Raw genomic sequence first — 17,927 nt, 5'->3', positions numbered from 1 at the left:
ATGTAGGCTGTTTGCACTTCAATAATATTTCAAAAGTTTAAAATTAACATTAAAGGAGATCTCGTGGATAAATTTAGACCTTTCTTCTAGAATTTTATCTTACAAAAAGTTCTAGAACAACGATCTAAAGTAAACGGCGGATTATACTAAGCGCGTGGGGCCTGAAAAATTACTCAGCAAAAAGATAATATGTCTCTAAAAATTTATTATTAAATTACGATAAACTTATCGACCAATTTGAAGACGTTAAAGGTAACATTGTAAGTAATAATACCAACTTAATAAAGAAAAACTTATTATTATTTAAGAAATTTATTTATTTCTTTTGTATAAAAAACACTTACGTAAAGGGCCTTATAATAAGATTGCGTCTAGGGTCACGAAGGAGCGTCATCCGCCACAAAGTGTGACATTACTAACACAAGTACAATTACGAGTACTATTCTTTTCTTCTATCATCCAGACACTAAGAAATGCCTGACTGGTTGATAAAACTAAATCATTCGTTTTAAATTATAGAAAATCACAATTAAAATGATTGGTAATAGAGAAGTTGCGGCCGAAGTTTTCATCTCTAAAACGTAAACGTCGAACGTTGAGCGCCGCCATCTTGTAAGTCTAGAAGTTTGACGATGGCGTTTGGAACGTTGATCATGATTCCAACGACGTTCCAAACGCCATCGTCAAACTTATAGGCTTACAAGATGGCGGCGCTCAACGTTCACGTTTTAGAGATGACAACTTCGGCCGCAATCTCTCTAATATCGAGTAAAATCTTCATTATGTCCAGAAAAAACACCCAAATGTTTTCGCATTTCTCTATGTTTCGAGGTACCCCCGAGTCCAAAATTGAATCTTGTGGTATTATTTTTTAACCGATGGCCATAGACCTACTACATAACAGCTCGGAAAGTAATAATAATAGGTTTTATTTAAACACAACCCGAAGGTCCTACTTTACGGAGAATCTAGTTTGGCATATTCTAAACTCGCTATAGGGAAAAATACTTTGATTTTTTTTATTTCACGACTTTATGACTTTTGTTAAACACATTTCTCATTAATTCAGATTTCGTCACTTTGATGGATTTTACGTTATGAAAGTACACGAGGAAATTTCCAGGTAAAAAAATATAAAAATGTTTGTTTTTGAGGAGGTCCAGACCATAAAAGTTACATTATAATAATCATAAACCTTTTATTAATAAAAGGTAAAAATTGATATTTTGAATTTTATAAAGTGTAGTATTATAGACTATTATTATTATTATCATTAATTAACGTATCATACAGATTGCATTTTGGTGAGATTAAGTATATATTTCTATAAATTTTAGTAAATATAACAATAAAAAATCTGGCGACATTGTTTCTAGACTTTCCTGGCATCTTCTATTTATTTTCATCCTTAATAATTACTTTTATATTGGTTCGGGTGATATTAAGGAAGTAGGGTCATATCTCTCGAGCCAAAGGTCCTATTTTCCTGAAAATTTCCAGAAAAATTGTCACCTAATACACAAAACTCCCTGGAAGATTTCGGAAAATTTCGACAAAAGGCAGAGGAGTTATTAAGCTTTAAAGTAGGTAAACAAAATCAAGAAAAACACACACTTTGATAACATTTCTCGACTTTTCAAGGTCAAAAATGTAAAAATATTAGGAGGGGGGTCATTTTTTTTACCTTTCTCTATATTTTCCCTCCGTTATGTAACTGCAGAGAGAATAAAAAGTAAGTTTTGGAAATGTAAATGTTTGTTCTGGACCTTTTAATTTATATTCTTAGATGGGATTGTTAAATATTATCGCAGAATTTTAATTTAAAGAATTGAAGGAGAGTAAAAATATAATAATAAAATGAAAGGATCGATGCGATTTGTTAAACGTTTAGTAGCGCTTGACTTCTGGCGTGTCTTTCGTTCACGTTCTCGTAGTAATTACGTGGACGGCACGTTCTAGATCGCGTGGGATTATAGAGATGTAATAGACACTAGAATCGCGCGCTGCTTGTATTCGTCGTAATACGTATGACGTAAGATGATAAATTTTGAATTTGAAACCGTTAATAATGTATGCTCTATGACAATTGAAATGCCGAATTTTTAATTTTAAATATAATAAAAACCTATATACCTGCCATATACTTAGTTTTACGCTTTATTACTTGCATATTATACTTAATTTGTATATTATAAATTTTTCCGAAGGAAACGTATAAATTCACATATTCTAGAACAGACTATTTATAGAGTGCAGGCCCACACGAAAAATAAAATTTCCTACGTACAGTACAATAAATTACAATTGTTAATTTAATATTAGCTAATTTAAGGGGGATAAAATACAGTAAAACATGTACAAAATGGAACCTGCCTAAATGGGAACGGAGCGATTTTCTACGTTAAAAACCTGTTAAGAACGGACACCTGGCAAACCGGAAGAACGTGCGGTTCCGGCTTAAGCAGGTTTCACTGTATTTGATAAAAAACGATAGCGTTTTAATTATTATATTTCTCAAATTACTAACACTTTAACACCTTTTAAAAAGCAGAATAATATTCTAGTCATAAAATAAAACTTGGAATGACTTTAAAACTATAAAAATTTTATGATGTTATATTATATGACGAAAGAGTGACGCAAGAGAAGCATCGGTGTCGATGACGTCAGATGTAAATTATTAAAAAAAAAACGCTTTTAATCCAATGGAACGTGGGATCCTCTAATTCACATAATCGACCCTACGCCGTTACTTGTTACACCTAGAAAATTTAAATAGATAAATTACGGATAACTTTCTTACTCCGTTCTTGAGTTATTAATTGTTCTGGGTTATATTTAGACTTCTTACTCCTCTTTTAATAACTAAAACTGTTCTATATATGGATTCGGTGTGACGGCGGATAGATTCTGTATACAATGCGTGACGTCATGCCCGGAGCAGAGATAATCATTACCGGTCACTTCGCCTCTAAAATTCGATAGAAGCACACCCACACGCGGTTTGGGAGGAGTAAATTTGCTTGGAGCTTATTTCAAACCTCGCCCCGACGGCAAATTTCCAGTCGATTTTCGGTCTCCTGTTTATCTGTTTAACAAAACTGTAACAAGAGAAACAAAAAAAAAAAAACAAATTGTCACCTTCGATTTATTGGTACTAACAATGGTCATGTTTAGCCGTAATTTAAGTTTTTCTTTTTTTTTTTAAACCGTTGAGTGGCCCAAAAGTCAGTTAACAGTGTTTTTGTGTGTCGTGTTTTAACGGTGAACTGAGTTTTGGGTCAATCTGTATTCGAATGTAATACAGTCGACCCCCCCTATAACACTGTTGATTTTTCTGTTTTATATGAATTCCATGTTGTACGAGTCACTTAGGTTTTACGAATACGTAAGCCGTTCACAGCTCGGCACACGTATTTGTAAAATCTAAGTGACTCGTATAACATGGAATTCATATAAAACGGAATTATCAACAGTGTTATAGGGGGGTCGACTGTTATTTTGAAATGTGTATTAATTTGGTTAATTGGGTTTATGGGGGTACTCATCCGTCAAAAACCTAACAATATACTACGATATTTGAATACAAATAACTTTCTTTTTAATTAATAAATGGATTAATGGCTATAGAACACAGGTACTGTACAGTACGTACTGTACGTGCATAAATGTAAATTTTGTTTACCGTATTATATAAGGTAACAATCTAAAGTGATTATAAAACACAGATAATAAGCCTTAATGTTTAACAATTTACTATTTTAAAATAAAGATAAAGCTCTCTCGTAACATCTGTAATTGGATTCTGAATGAAAAAAAAGCTGTTATGTGCAATAATAATAATAATAATAATAATAATGTGTTTTGTTCATTTCATCTAACTTTTAAAATTATATACAGGGATGCCAAAAGTCAGTTAACCGAGTTGTGTTGGTTCCGGGTACACTCGTGAATATGAATATAAGCTGAGTTTATAACAACTCGGCGAAAACAATAATATAGTTAAGTACTTTTGGTTAACTGACTTTTGAGTCAGAAATATAATGTAATTAGAATCAATATTAATTAAAATATTTTCTGTTTAATATAGGCTAACTACTACTGACGATAAGATTTATTAAGATTCATTAAGATTCAAGAGGATCTAAATGATGATTGGTTAAAAATATGTTTGGCTTAACAAAGATTGGTTAAAATTCAAAAAATGGGAACCGCCTATATACAATCTTTCATCCAATTATGAGTCGAGATAACCTATTTAGCTTTAATATCATACAACGTTTGAAATTCTAACGTTTCTTTGAAGGGTTAATTAATTAATACATTTATGTGGATATTATTTACTTAATTTTCGTTTACTTTTTCATATTTAAAGGCCATTAGACACCATAAGACAGATGTAATTATAAATGAAGATACTTCATTACCTCATTCAGCTAGATTTTTAATGCCAAAGACTTACTTTTGACCCCATTATCGCATTTATAAATGAAATTATAGGCCTCTGCAGAATCCTAGTTGTCGGGGATGTAACCTAACAATTAAACGCAAAGAGTACTTTGACCTAGTTATATTTTAGGGGTAACATCTCCGTTACATCTCTTCCCATTAAAATGTTTTAAAATAGAATTCAAAATCGAATTAATAACTTATTATAAATATACAAGCGACCCAGCTTTATTCCAACAATTAATTTTCTCACACGCATAACAATTAGGTCATGACTATGACATTTTATTTACGCAATTACAGGAAGTTAATATCAATAAAGGAAGTTAACAACTTCACCATTCCGCTTACTAATTCATCACCGATTAAAAATAGTGTTCTGATAGAAAAAAAAATTCTCTTCTAACGAGCGAGAATATCGTCTTAAATGCAGGGTGGTCCAAAAGTAGGTTAACCGTGTTTCGTTTTCTTACGTTCCAGATAATCGTATATTCATGCATTTTCTTATGCATGAATATACGATTATCTGGAACGTAATCGTAATATGTCATTTAAATATGTCAAAGTTTACGACTTTACGATAGTTAACTGACTTTTGGGCCTCTCTCTATATTTTGTACAAAACTTTGCCCTTATATACATATATAGGCCTACATTAATAAAGCTTAGTTTTCATTTTAAGAATATCGTTTGAAATACAGTGTCCCAAAACTCGATTAACCACCCTGTTTCGCGTGTTATAGGACTTTTAAGGATATAAATCGTAAACTGGGTTTATTTAAATACGGAACGAAGCCTATTTAGTCTGTATTGGTTAACGGACTTTTGAACCATCCTATATATTTATATAGTTTTACTCAGTTATAAAGTGTTTCTCCGAGTGAAACTCCATATATATTTTTTTATAATAAATGGTGCAATTTTTCATGTAAATGCCAAATACAGACACATTGGAAACAGAAAAGTTTTATGAGGTTTTAAATTATTCTCAGAAAAATGACTCATTCCACGAAGTGGGAAAAAATTCGCAGATCAAATTTCGATTTTCTTTAAAGTGAATTTATAAAAAGTTACATTTCCCCCACCCCCTGTATAACGTGGAATTGATAGATCAAAAAGGGGGGGGGGCAATTCGGCATTGCTTTAACACGTAAGAAAAGATTTAACTTTTCTATTTCTTCCATTAATTTTAACTTTCGCCATATTTTAAAATGGCATCACTTCGCTTCAACGTAAGATTTATGGGTATAAGTTCTGCGTAAGTTGTATATAACGGAAGATAATATAATTCGTAGAAAAGAATGAAATTTCTTAATTACTTTCTAACTCTGGGCACTAAGACAAGCCCATTATGTTTTTAACAAGCCCATTATGGGTTCGGCCAGACCAACAACGGGAGACCTGTTGGTGGGGAATGGGACCCGACATGTCCGGATGGATTACCACTGGCGCGTTATCCTATGGGCAAAAAGGATAAGCCTGCAGCCCCCACTAACAGGGGACCAAATCAATTTTTTATAAATTCATCACTATACTAAGAATATAGAAGTTTAAATTTAGGCCCTATCTGCGGATCCTAGATTCCCGGTGTGGGGTGCACTGACACAGCGCAGAGATCGCGTTAAAAAACGAAAGAGAATACTGGGGATAATTTTCCCTAGTATTCTCTTTCTATCCCCAAAATCTCCCGAAGAAAAATGCTTAAAGTCATCACTTAACACGAGGCCCCGTGAATCTTTAACGCGCCATGCGAGTCACCTCTGAAAAAATTCCTGGATACGATCCCGAGTCCTCCAGACCGGTAGACTGCCATCGTACTCAGTAGCCATCTACTAAATAGTATTTTTACATACTGTTCTTAAACCGTTCTCGGTTAGCTGAATTTTGGGCCACCCTATACTTTGATCAATGAAAACTGATATATTTTTATATTTGTTACGTAGAAATGACTATTTCTTAATCTTCCATTTGTTCCTCTTATCATTAATATCTTTAACGACCAATCATTTGGTGTTTAAGAAAGTTTTTAGTGTTTCAGCAGAAAAATTCAGCAAGTGTAACGCTAAATATGCCATATTAACCCATTCCACATGACGTCGTACAGATTAATCTGCATAAGGTTATTCAAGAGAGTTTAATCTCATCTGTATAATTTAACCTGTGGGTATGTAGGACAATTGTACAGTATTTATGAAACAATATTTAACATTTAAGATTCTTCTACTGGGTAATTTTTTAGAATTTATTAGTAAAAAATGTTATCCCCCATACTAGATCAAATGCCCCCTGTACAATGTCCCGGGTATGCCTATTGACTCGTTAAAGTGTAATGGCAACCGATACAATTGGCACAAATTCAAAATCTTATTATGAGGTTTGTGCAAAGATGACAGAACTAATAAAAAAAAATCATTATGCAGGGGGGAACGAGAGGAGGTGTCGGGGAGGCCCATGGTCTTAAGGAGTCGTAGTGAGGCCCTACTAGAACTATGGGATCAAAATTTGTCAGTGGTCCATAATTCATACAGGAGGCTTATAATTTCTCATAAAATGCTTGTTATCGTACGTATACAACTAATATAGATGAAATTTAAAAAAAAAAATCTTTCAAAAATAACACCTTAACCATTCATAAAACGTCTTCCAGACAATTGAGAAATGTTTATCCAATAAGCGTTAAGTTATTATTACTTCAACTTTAGTGTAGCCATTTTTAATTAAGGCAATTTAGAATTACAGAAAGAAGGAATTAAATTATAGAATACAATATCTGTAGACTTTAATACGTAAAAAAGGTTTATTTTTATCATTAAAAAAAAAGAGAGAAATTTCTGAAATGGGGTTAACCAGAGAATTACTACACTGTCAATGTGTTAGCAATGAATGCGAATATTATGTAAACGTTATATCTAGTTCAAATATTTGAATAAAACTCGTACAAGATTTGTACTCCTCTTACACACACATACACACACGTTTGTGGCGTTGATTTTACACATACATACAATGAAGCTAGAGACACAAGGAGTATCGGAGCCACGTTACGACCTGATGATATTTATTAAATTAATTTAATAACTAAACGTGTGTAAAATCCATTTTAATCCACATTAAGGCATCCGAATACGGGAGGTATTCTGCTTAGATTTACCACCCTCTTTCGAGATCTACTTAATCCGGTTTAATTTTTAACAGTGTGATTGACAGATCACTAAGAATTTTAAAGATCGATCGATATAACTGCACGTTTTACATTTGGCACATTTCCGAGTAAACACGGTACGATATTCCGCCGAATAACACGCCAATCGCAAGCCACACTAACTTATCAGCGTTTTACTTAGACCGGATATCCTGTCCTTCCTGTTACGCCTGCCATCTATTGTTAATAACTGTAATTTTAAATACCCGAAAGCAAATTACGCAGCGTTCAAATAGCTTGGTTACGCATTGCGCCATCTGTTGAGAATTATAGTAAATAAAATTTTTTTATTACTGTTTTTCTCTTGTGATTAATAATAAATTTTTAAAATTTATTTTTTAGTCTTTAAAAATTACAGAATTGCGCATTTTATACGCGCAATGGCAATCGGAACGTAAATTAATAAGAGAAATCGAAAACAAACGGGCGATTGTGTTACCAGAATGCATGCAACTTCTAAGGAATTTTAGTGAATAAATTAGGAAATTATTTACGCGTGCATTTAAACAGTCGTAAGTTATTTTAAAATAATTTGAAATGGCACAAAATTACCTTATTAATGGGGGGAAATAAGTATAAATGTAATGACGACATATACAGACCTTTACAGAATTTTCCAGATGCTCTGCTTCCCTGGATGACGGCTTTTCCACTTATCTGCGCAGAAGTGAACGTTTTTTAGCCGGTTACTGCGATGGGTGTCAGCACCGTTGTTGACAAGTATATACTATTGTGACGTAGCGTCCGGGGTCTGCTAGCGAAACGGGTCACGTGATGGGGTTACCGGTTTGCCTCTGCATGCACGTGCAGCATTTTTGTTAATTTATTAATGCAGGGATGCGAGGTTTTAGCGTATGTTTACGCATGCAACGGTTTATTTCGACTGTTTGATGCAAACATCTGTTGCTGCAGTTGCGGCTGGGTTGTTTACACTAGTTTCTGTTGCAAGCGAAACTGTTTGCGAGCGCCATTTTTTAATTGTTTAATGTTAATCTATTAAAATCAAGTGACAGTTTGGAGTTTTGGATTGGTTTATTAATTAATACTGTAGAGCAATTTATGTGCAATTAAATCACACGAAATTCTGATTTACAGCACTGTCTAGGCGATTTACATGGTACTTCATCCTTTGTTATTTTCAATTGTTGCAGTTGAAAGCTAGAATGCAATAGAGATTTAGTTTATTTACGTTAGTGGCTGTTGCATACTAAGCGATTTGTGTGCACCATTTTTAATTAATAAACCATAATCACTATTAAAATAAGGTTTATATTCTGATTTACACGGTTGCAATGGACTCAATAATTGATTTTTAAAGTATTATTTCATTTAAAAGCCATTCAAATTTGCAACAACCATATTGATCCGAGTCCTCCAGTTAGCATTTGCTGCGTGAGATTTATGCAGATATGATGCAAGAAAAATTATTGCACCCATCTTTGCATTAGCAGTTATAAAGATTGCTTAATATGCAACAATTTTCAGACTTACAATTGCTGAAAAGTACAAAAAAGTAGCTCAAATTGTTGCATGTGGCGATGAAAGAAACTGATCATGTTTGCAGCTGCACACATTTTAGCTTCGTATTTGCGAATATCATCGATTATATTCCCCCATTGTTGCAGTCTACGACTTACAAATCAAAGTTTTTGGACATTTAATGCCTATAAAGTAGCTTATTTGCTGCATACGTATGCAAGTTATTGTAAAAATTTTAATTAGCAATCCATTAAATTAATGTTATTTGCAATTAATATGAGTAGGCATTGATGCATGATGCAACCAGCCGTTTCTAACAGCTAATTTACAATTAATTAGATTTAATTCTGTTGCAATAATTACTCATTTTTGTCGATAGAAAAGGAGTAAAAGGATAATTAATATTGTTTGGCTGATCAGCATTAATGATGAAAGTATTAGCAATTAGAATGTTTGAGTTAATTACCTTTAACCAATGTTGTTCGATGATTACCATTAGTTAATGATGTTTATGATGTATGTGAGTTAACATTAAGTAGCTCGTTAATTGATTGGCATTCAACATTTGCCTTCCTTTAGTTAACTTAAAATACAAAAAATGCATAGTTAATTACCATCATCATGAATTAATGCCATTAATTAAAGAACAACAGCAACAATGTTATTAATTTAATTACCGAGTTGCAGGCTAACCATAATTCAATTTTGTAGCTGTTTGTATGCCGCTTCACCATAGACGAAGATCCATTTTCCCACTTCAAAATGCCAATTTTATAGGATTAAAACAAATTAATTGGCGTTAACTCAAAGTTGCAAACGAGTTAATGTCGTTTGAGCCGAAGAACAAATGGCAAAACAGAGACTTAGTAACAGTTGACTATTAACAGTTTATTTCACAAAATACAGCACAAAATATTACAAAAGTTTCGGTAGCAATTTCGTGATCTTTTTGTTTTGTTTTTCCTGTTTCGACAATTTATATGTTCCTGCTATAGAAAATAAAACACCAAAAAAATATAATATATATTAACAAATAAATTCTTCCATAAATCAACAATATCGTTTAATTTCGTCTTGGTTTAGAAGCAATGTACAGCCCAACGTCACGATTCGTAGTAGGAAAAATTTACATAAAAATTTGGCACAGGTACCTTGCGGATTGGCCAAACTCAGATATAGAATGGAATTACAAAACAAATGGATGAAATTTTAACCAAATTGGCTAAAAAGGAATGCATTTCAATACCACGCGCTCCAACCTCTAAAGCAGTGTTTCCCAAACTTATAGGACTACACCCTCTCTCAGCGCGTATTTCAAAATGAATTTTTGCTCCCATTACCCCCTCGAAGTCTTCTACAGCCCTCGAGGGGGAGGCAGGACCCTCTTTGGGAATCACTGTTCTATTGTAACATATTTAATGCTACTGATACACTAGAAACTGATAAAATTAAACCACAAATAAAACAAGATTTTCCTAAGTAGAAATGAACTCTTATAATTTGTAAGATTTATTTGTATTTTGCTAAAACTGCCATGTAATGAAGGTCAAAATGTCATCCAATTACTGCAGAGTAAATGAACAAGTTACACTGTTTGATGAGCTGATCACTTGAATGATCCATTGTCCATGAAAATACTACACAACTGTTGACGTTTGGTGTATTTATTTGTACATTTTGTACATGTCTGCGAGATTGAACATAACTTAAAGAAAATCTGACAGTGAAATGCACATTTTACTATCCTTCAGCAATTAAGTTTGTAAGAAGGAACTCGGCATGCAGTTTCAAATGTTAATTCTAAGCTCGAGTTCAAAACTAAACTTTTGTATCTTAAATTCGAGATCATCAAATTTATTAGGCCTGAAAATAAATTAAAAATTGATGACCTCTGACATTTGTTAAGCTTCAGAATTGACAGGCGGCTGAAGCAGTTAAGGCAGGGGCGGATGTAGGTTTTTCGGGGTCTAGGACTTATTGAAGTCCAATGGGCCAAATTTTTGTTAATAATAATGATAATTTATAGTATTATTTGTATTAATATTAATTATTTCTTACTATATGATAAGTGCTCATTGTTAATGAAAAAGTTTTAAAAATTTATGATGATAATTCAATTTTTGTAGGCCCTCGACATGTAGGGGCCCAGGGCCCTATTAGTCCCTATGTAGATCCGCCCAAGTTAAGGCGATGGTTTTCAACCAGGGTGCTGCAAAATACAGTGCGGATTGATGCTGTAATACTTGTGTGTTTTACTAAAAGTATGAAAAATGCAATAACATAACATTAATAAAGTAAGGGTGCAGGGTGCTTCAATAGAAAAAATTACCAAGCTGGGGTGCGGGTGCCACTAATAGAAAAAGGACCACTGAGTGGGCCTGAAATTGAATCCTAGAGTTCTGGATACATCAGAAACTGTTCCTAACCACCTGGCCAAATCCACAAAGGAACGATAAAAAGCTTCTTAGTAAAGAGAATGTGGACCCACACTAAAATATATTCACTGGGAAAAAAATAAATGGTCTTTGGTGTCATTAATACCGGTGACAGTTTATTTTTCTCACAAAAGAAGAGGCACTTTTATACTCACAAGCTAAAAAGGATAAAGAATCTAGCCTAAGACAGAAACTCAACAGACAATGCTAAATGATGCTCTTGTTGATTTGACATTCCATTCCAACTTATTCTATATAACATTTCTAATATAAATTCATAAAAATACAATTTAATCAATCATAAAACTTCATTAGAAGTTGATCTATAACACATATCTGTTAAACAAATAACATTAAGTTATGTTCATTCTTATGCAATCATAATTTAAAGTTTCAGACAATGATCATCCAAGTGATCAATCCAGTATATCACTTGATCATTTACATGATCAAGTGATATACTTTTAGATATTTTAAATTAGGAAATTAAATTTGCAGCACATAAAAAAGCAAAGACTTTTTTAAAGTCATTTTGTATATTGATGTTTTCAAATTTCTGAAACTTTATCAAGATATCGAACTTTGTTTTTAATCAAAAACTCTTTGATTCGAATACTATTTACAGATTTACTTGTAGTTACAATCTCAAAGTTATATATTATTGTTTTTGTCCATACAGATCTCTTAGTAATAAGCAGAAAGATCCCTTTGCTCAACTAGATGAAGTCCCTCTCTTAAGTTATATTTGATTCCTTTCTTAATTTTAATCAGTAACATAACAATAATTTAAGAAAAGTGTATCATAAAATATGTAAAAAACATTCAATCTTATTCTTTACAATGTATAACACAAACAAGGATAAGTGGCATAATGGAAGAGAATTGAGTATCCGTGTGCAATTTGGAGGTGTATTTATCACCTGGTATGCTTTATGGAGTTTTTGGTCTTAAACAGAAGTGATTGGAGATAAATCCAAAGGACAGCTAAATCCTGTCCTTTGACAGGCAAAGGAGAGTTAAGGAAAGGGGACAAAAGAGAGAGAGAGAAGTAGAGTTAAAGTCTGCCTTTAACTATGTGTATTTATACAAGTATGAAGCTAATATTTACAAGTACTAGATGAACTAATGCTGTCTTTACTCTTGTTATGATGTGTAATGTAATGAGGTGATGACAGCTTAAGCAGCAGCACTATTCATTGCCATCAGAAGTATACAATTTCCCACATTCCATGGATAGTTATCAAAATACAGCTATACAAAAGTTATTTTAATTGTAATATTGGTATTCTACAGTTATATCAATCAGAAGAAATGGTTAATGATTCTGTATAAGTCAGAAAATGTTCTAAGTCATGCATTAATGTAATATTGGTATTGTAAATTATGAACTTAATGCATGAAATTATATAGTACATATTTATGCTATTGTGATTTATTGTCTGCTAAATTAATAGCTAACTATGTCTTCAAATCATGTAATTATTTTGCATTTTGTTAATAGTACATTATGAAGAAATGCATAAATATATTGCAAACTGTAAGAAAATCTTGCACTAACCTCAATCTTTCTCAGAGTCATGCTGTGATTCAAAATTTTCCACACAAAATGGAACCATCTTGTCAGTTCATAACTCCACTATACAGAGATATCTAACAATTTCATTAAGAGAACAGCAAATAAACTAAAATTTAAAAGAATTTAACAATATTTATCCTGTTCTTAGCTAATCAGCATGTGGGATATATCAAAAAATATTGCCACTTAAACTGTAAATGGCACATATAAATGCTCATCAATAAAAAAATAAGTATCAAAACTTTTATATCTATATCATAACTTAAAACAATTAATTCAATAACAAACAGCAAAACCAGAATAAATATTTAAGAAGACAAAGATCATTTGAATGAAACAATATCACATGTTAATAAAAGGAAATATGAAGAGCAGCTCAGTACAAAGGAGTCCAAAATTCCAAGATTATAAAATTATAAGAATGGTTAAGCCAATACATGTAGCCATACATTATTTGTGACTCCATCACTTTATAAGGACTATATAGCCTATAAAACCAGTCTGGAATAGCATATATATATATACATACAGTATATATATATATCAGTTAACTGACTTTTGGATCACTCGGTACATCATAGTTTAAATATTACATCATTAAAAATGATCAAAATCAACTGGAATTGCAAGTAATTAAAATGAGATTGTAAATCTCTTATTTTGATCACACTAAAATGACACTAGTTCTACAAAATAATGACTATCAATTATGTTCTCTTATCATCATTAACTACTTTTGTGTGCATTTCTTTACATTAGCTATGAAAAGATATTAAAAGTAGAGAAAAGTGTGTCACAAAATAGCTTCAATGCTATTTTCGTCAATTACAGGAATGTGGCGTGCAAAATATTTGATTGTCAATTATGTTTTTTTTATAGAAAAATAAAACTGCAAACCCAATTAAGTGGCAAATGACAAGTCAAGATGTAAAATGACCAGCCAAGTGAACAAACATGCCATCAATGCCTCATTCAATTTGTTAAAACAATGATGGAATAGGGACGAAGATCACTCACCTATAAGAGGATCTTCCATTGAAAAATATCAACCTTGTTGAAACTGAAATATAATTTTAGCACATGTTTTGAGTCAACCAAACTATATATAATGCACATTTCTGTTATTAAAACTGTTAATTTGTGTTCTTGAATCTAGATTGTTATTACTAGTACAACAAGGGTAGCAATAAAAAGTACTTCATTACAATTACTGCACTACATTGTTAGCTGAACAGCATGCAAAATTGTTTATTTATGAATAATTATTCTGTCATAATTCTGAGTAAAGCAGGTAAATTTTTCAATGTGGATGCCAATGGTTTTCACAGTTAGAATAAGCTTATAACTTAGAAATGCATTGTGGATGTGTAATTTAGGTTTGTTTCTACAAAAATAAAAGAATAAATGTCAACAGATGGGAAACGCTGACCAGAATATGATATACTGAAGATTTTGAAGAAACAAAACCCAAACAAGAATATTCTACTTCAGATATATTAAAATCTGATGATACATCAGTAATTATCACTCACATTTTGTTGAAAATTAAGAAAAATATAATAAAAAAAATTATTTTTGGGCCTATTGTTCACTTAGAGAAACCATCTACAAATATTGCGGAATTTTTATCTAAAGTTTACTAAATAGGATGATCCGAAAAAGTACTAAACTAACGTGAAACCACCCTGTATTTTATTATTCTTTTATAAAAAAATAGAGAATGGTAAGTTTTTATTTGATAGTATTTTAGAATTTATCAAATTAATTCAATTTTGTTCAGCAGAATTCTAGAAATGAAATGAAACTTTACCATTTAGATACAGTTTTAAATATTCCATCATCTGCTTGATGGAAATGAATTGTTTAGAAGCTTTCCCTAGCTACACTGCCACTTTTATGTGCCATTATATGCAAAATTAAAGCAATCTGATTTGCTATCTCTGTGCTAACCACAAAAAGACATAGTTAAAAATTATGATTATGCTTAACACAAGTTAATTTCTTACTACTTTATAAGCTAAATTTATTTAAAATATGCTTTTATTTTGAATAATTTCAAAGCACATGGTACAAAGGAGGCAAGCAATTATATGCTGCGAGTCAAATGCTCAGAATAAAAATATATTTCTGAAGAAGTTCAAATTTTGTAGAGTTATTAATTAAATACGAGAAACCCTGAATGAATTTTTATATAATTAAATATGAAAAATCAGAAAGTTAAGAGGTCAAATTTCTTAAGATATTGTTTTCAGTGTTTACAGATTCTGTATGTATGGGTTTGGGTTCAGAATGTATCCAAATATAAAGCTGTATGCATAAAGTCTACCTGATAATAACACAATAAAAAGCTCCAAGGATATATATTGACTTCTTCAGTTTCAGATTTTTCATTTTCAGGTATTTTTCTTTATCTTTAGTATCTGTGATAAGAAAAATGTTTATAAAAATAAAGCTAGACTAATTGAACACATGACAGAAACTGGAATTATCTATATGGTTTATGCTATCTAGACAAAAAAATAAGTTTATAGATTTTCCTCCTGACAATATATACTGTACATTTAATGATTATTTTTTGTATTGACAGTCAGATGGACAAAATACTGTTAAAAAATCTCTGTCTAGAGTATCAATTTAGCTTTGATAATCACATTTAAGTGACATAAATGCCATTTTGAAATTAATTGTAAGAGATTTGATAGTCAATTATATGGAATTCATTTTGTTTACATCCAAGTTTTGCATGCGGATACTCAACTAGATACTCAATAAAATATTTGATGTTTAGATTATTTTGCATAGATTTGAGCTTTTATCAAAAATCAATCTGACAAACAACAGATCCAAACAATAGACTTCCGTTAATAAAATATTACAGAACCATAACAATATATTAGATTGTCAAGAACTATTGAAAGTGGAAATGTTGATTATAGTTGTGTGATTTTGCTTTGTAAGGCGGCCACCGACAGACAGGACAACAGTGATTATTTCTCGATAGCCAGAGCATGATGCAGTTCAAGTGATAGTTGTGCCCGCATGGCAGACCGCACAGAGATTCTCCGTACTTGTAGTTCTCCAAGCAGATTGAACACTCTCGGCATTCTATCATCCCTTTCGGGGCGCGAGACGTTTCGGATTCTTTAGACAAAGTATCTTCTTTGATTTCTATTCTCTTTATGTTAGATAATTTATTACAGGAACACATTTTTGATGCTTTCCACGAATGTTCCACGTCATCACTACACGTGGCCATCAAATTTGGTTTGTTGCAATTTTTTATCGCACAGTCCTGACTAGATTTATTTGAATACATTTGTTTTCTAAATTTACAATCACAAATTTTGCTATTATTAGCTTTAGATTGATTGCCAGATGTGGAATTTGTTTCTTTTGGAATTCTTTCTTTGGCTACTGGAATTTCTTGAGATTGTGCAAATGACGTACTTTCATCATCGCTAGAACTCCACGATGGTGATTCAAACCAACCCTTCTCCTGGGCTTCTTTGTCATCTGCATCACACCATCCATGGTAATTCCAAATAGGAAGATCATTAATATAATCAGTCGGTATTACCGGTTGTAGCCAGAAGTTAGGAACGGCTAATCTTTCGATTAATAGTTCCATACCTTCTTCCAAATCGAGATCTTGCGGTGCCATCGGTCTAGTAAGGGTAGCCATTGGACGGAAGAAATAATTCATGATGTCACTCTCCCACGAAACTGTCCACCAATTAGAAAAGAAAGGGATGTCATCTATTTCTGGCTCTCGTCCCCATTTTTTCCAGAAAATGCTAACAAGTATACCGTAAATGAAAAATGATATTATACAAAGAGGAAAATTAGTTATCAGCCTCCAGTCATTTCTTATAATGACAAAAATAAACGTATCACTTATTAAGCGAGTAAATTTTAAACAAAAAGATGTGATTACTTCCATGAAAGAAAACTGGTACAAAGTGACAATAAATAACCAAAATAAAAACAGAATGGAATTATACTTCACAAGATTGATTATACAACGAATTAAATGCTTCCATAATTTTCCACTTATTAAAAATATATCAAATCCAACAAAAACATTGACTAGCAACAAACTCGATAAAAATATATCATTCATCTCGGGACTGTAAAATTTTAGAAACAGTTCCATGCTTTTAAAATTTAAGTTTTCACCTGGTCTATAACCATAATATATCTTCTTTTCTGGAGTAATGACAACATACTTAGGAAATTTAGAAATTCCGGTCAATTTTGCATAACGGTGGCCTTCGTCATCACTAGCAACTGGAACGATTCCAAATTTGACACGGCCATTGAATTTTATAGCAAGTGCTGAAATAAACAGAGGCGGTTCTAACAGAGTGGAGAATAATATAATACGTATTTTGGAGCTTTCCTCCGAGTTATAAATCAACCAGTCTTTCAGTTTCTTTGCAGATGTTATGCGTTTCACTCGTGATGAAAGCTGCTGCCACACCCAAGCCAAAATGGGCTGTAATTTTGTGGGATAAAGATAACTGTGCATAACAACATCTTCTTTTGCCTTTTGACCTCTGGGAAGAGCAAGAATTAAACGTGGAGAAGTCCATCCTTTGCGTAAACATAATCTGCGAAATGGAAAATATTTTCTTATATAACTTGTTGCCATAAGAGAATTATTCATGATTCTTTATAAAGATATGTATAAAATGCAAAATGATTGAAACTTGAATCTACTTAATACTATGTATCAAAGCCAAGACAGCACAAGAGAAATATAAATAATACTAATGCAATATTGCTG

The 17,927-nt window shown here is 32.1% G+C and overlaps 1 protein-coding gene and 1 long non-coding RNA gene across 5 annotated transcripts in view; one reads left to right on the top strand and one right to left on the bottom strand.

The window, feature by feature from the left end:
* Nucleotides 1-332: 332 nt before the first annotated feature.
* LOC111616361 lies at nucleotides 333-4,054 on the top strand. The gene is made up of 3 exons (XR_002755238.1): nucleotides 333-424; nucleotides 1,070-1,123; nucleotides 3,901-4,054. It is a non-coding gene; the product is annotated as an uncharacterized LOC111616361 (long non-coding RNA).
* Nucleotides 4,055-9,997: 5,943 nt separating this feature from the next.
* LOC111616321 (E3 ubiquitin-protein ligase RNF103-like) overlaps nucleotides 9,998-17,927 on the bottom strand; it is a 29,086-nt gene continuing 21,156 nt past the window's right edge. For all 4 annotated transcript variants that reach the window (XM_023357759.1, XM_023357755.1, XM_023357748.1 and 1 more), the window contains exon 4: nucleotides 9,998-17,751. In XM_023357759.1, coding sequence (XP_023213527.1) covers nucleotides 16,050-17,751 — 1,702 coding nt within the window. In that variant the 3' untranslated portion in view covers nucleotides 9,998-16,049. The remainder of the gene's footprint in view (nucleotides 17,752-17,927) is intronic.

This window comes from Centruroides sculpturatus, unplaced genomic scaffold (assembly GCF_000671375.1).
Source record: "Centruroides sculpturatus isolate CEXI.00-Female unplaced genomic scaffold, Cexi_2.0 scaffold55, whole genome shotgun sequence".
Taxonomy (NCBI): Eukaryota; Metazoa; Arthropoda; class Arachnida; order Scorpiones; family Buthidae; genus Centruroides; species Centruroides sculpturatus.
This window is presented reverse-complemented; position numbering and strand designations above follow the sequence as displayed.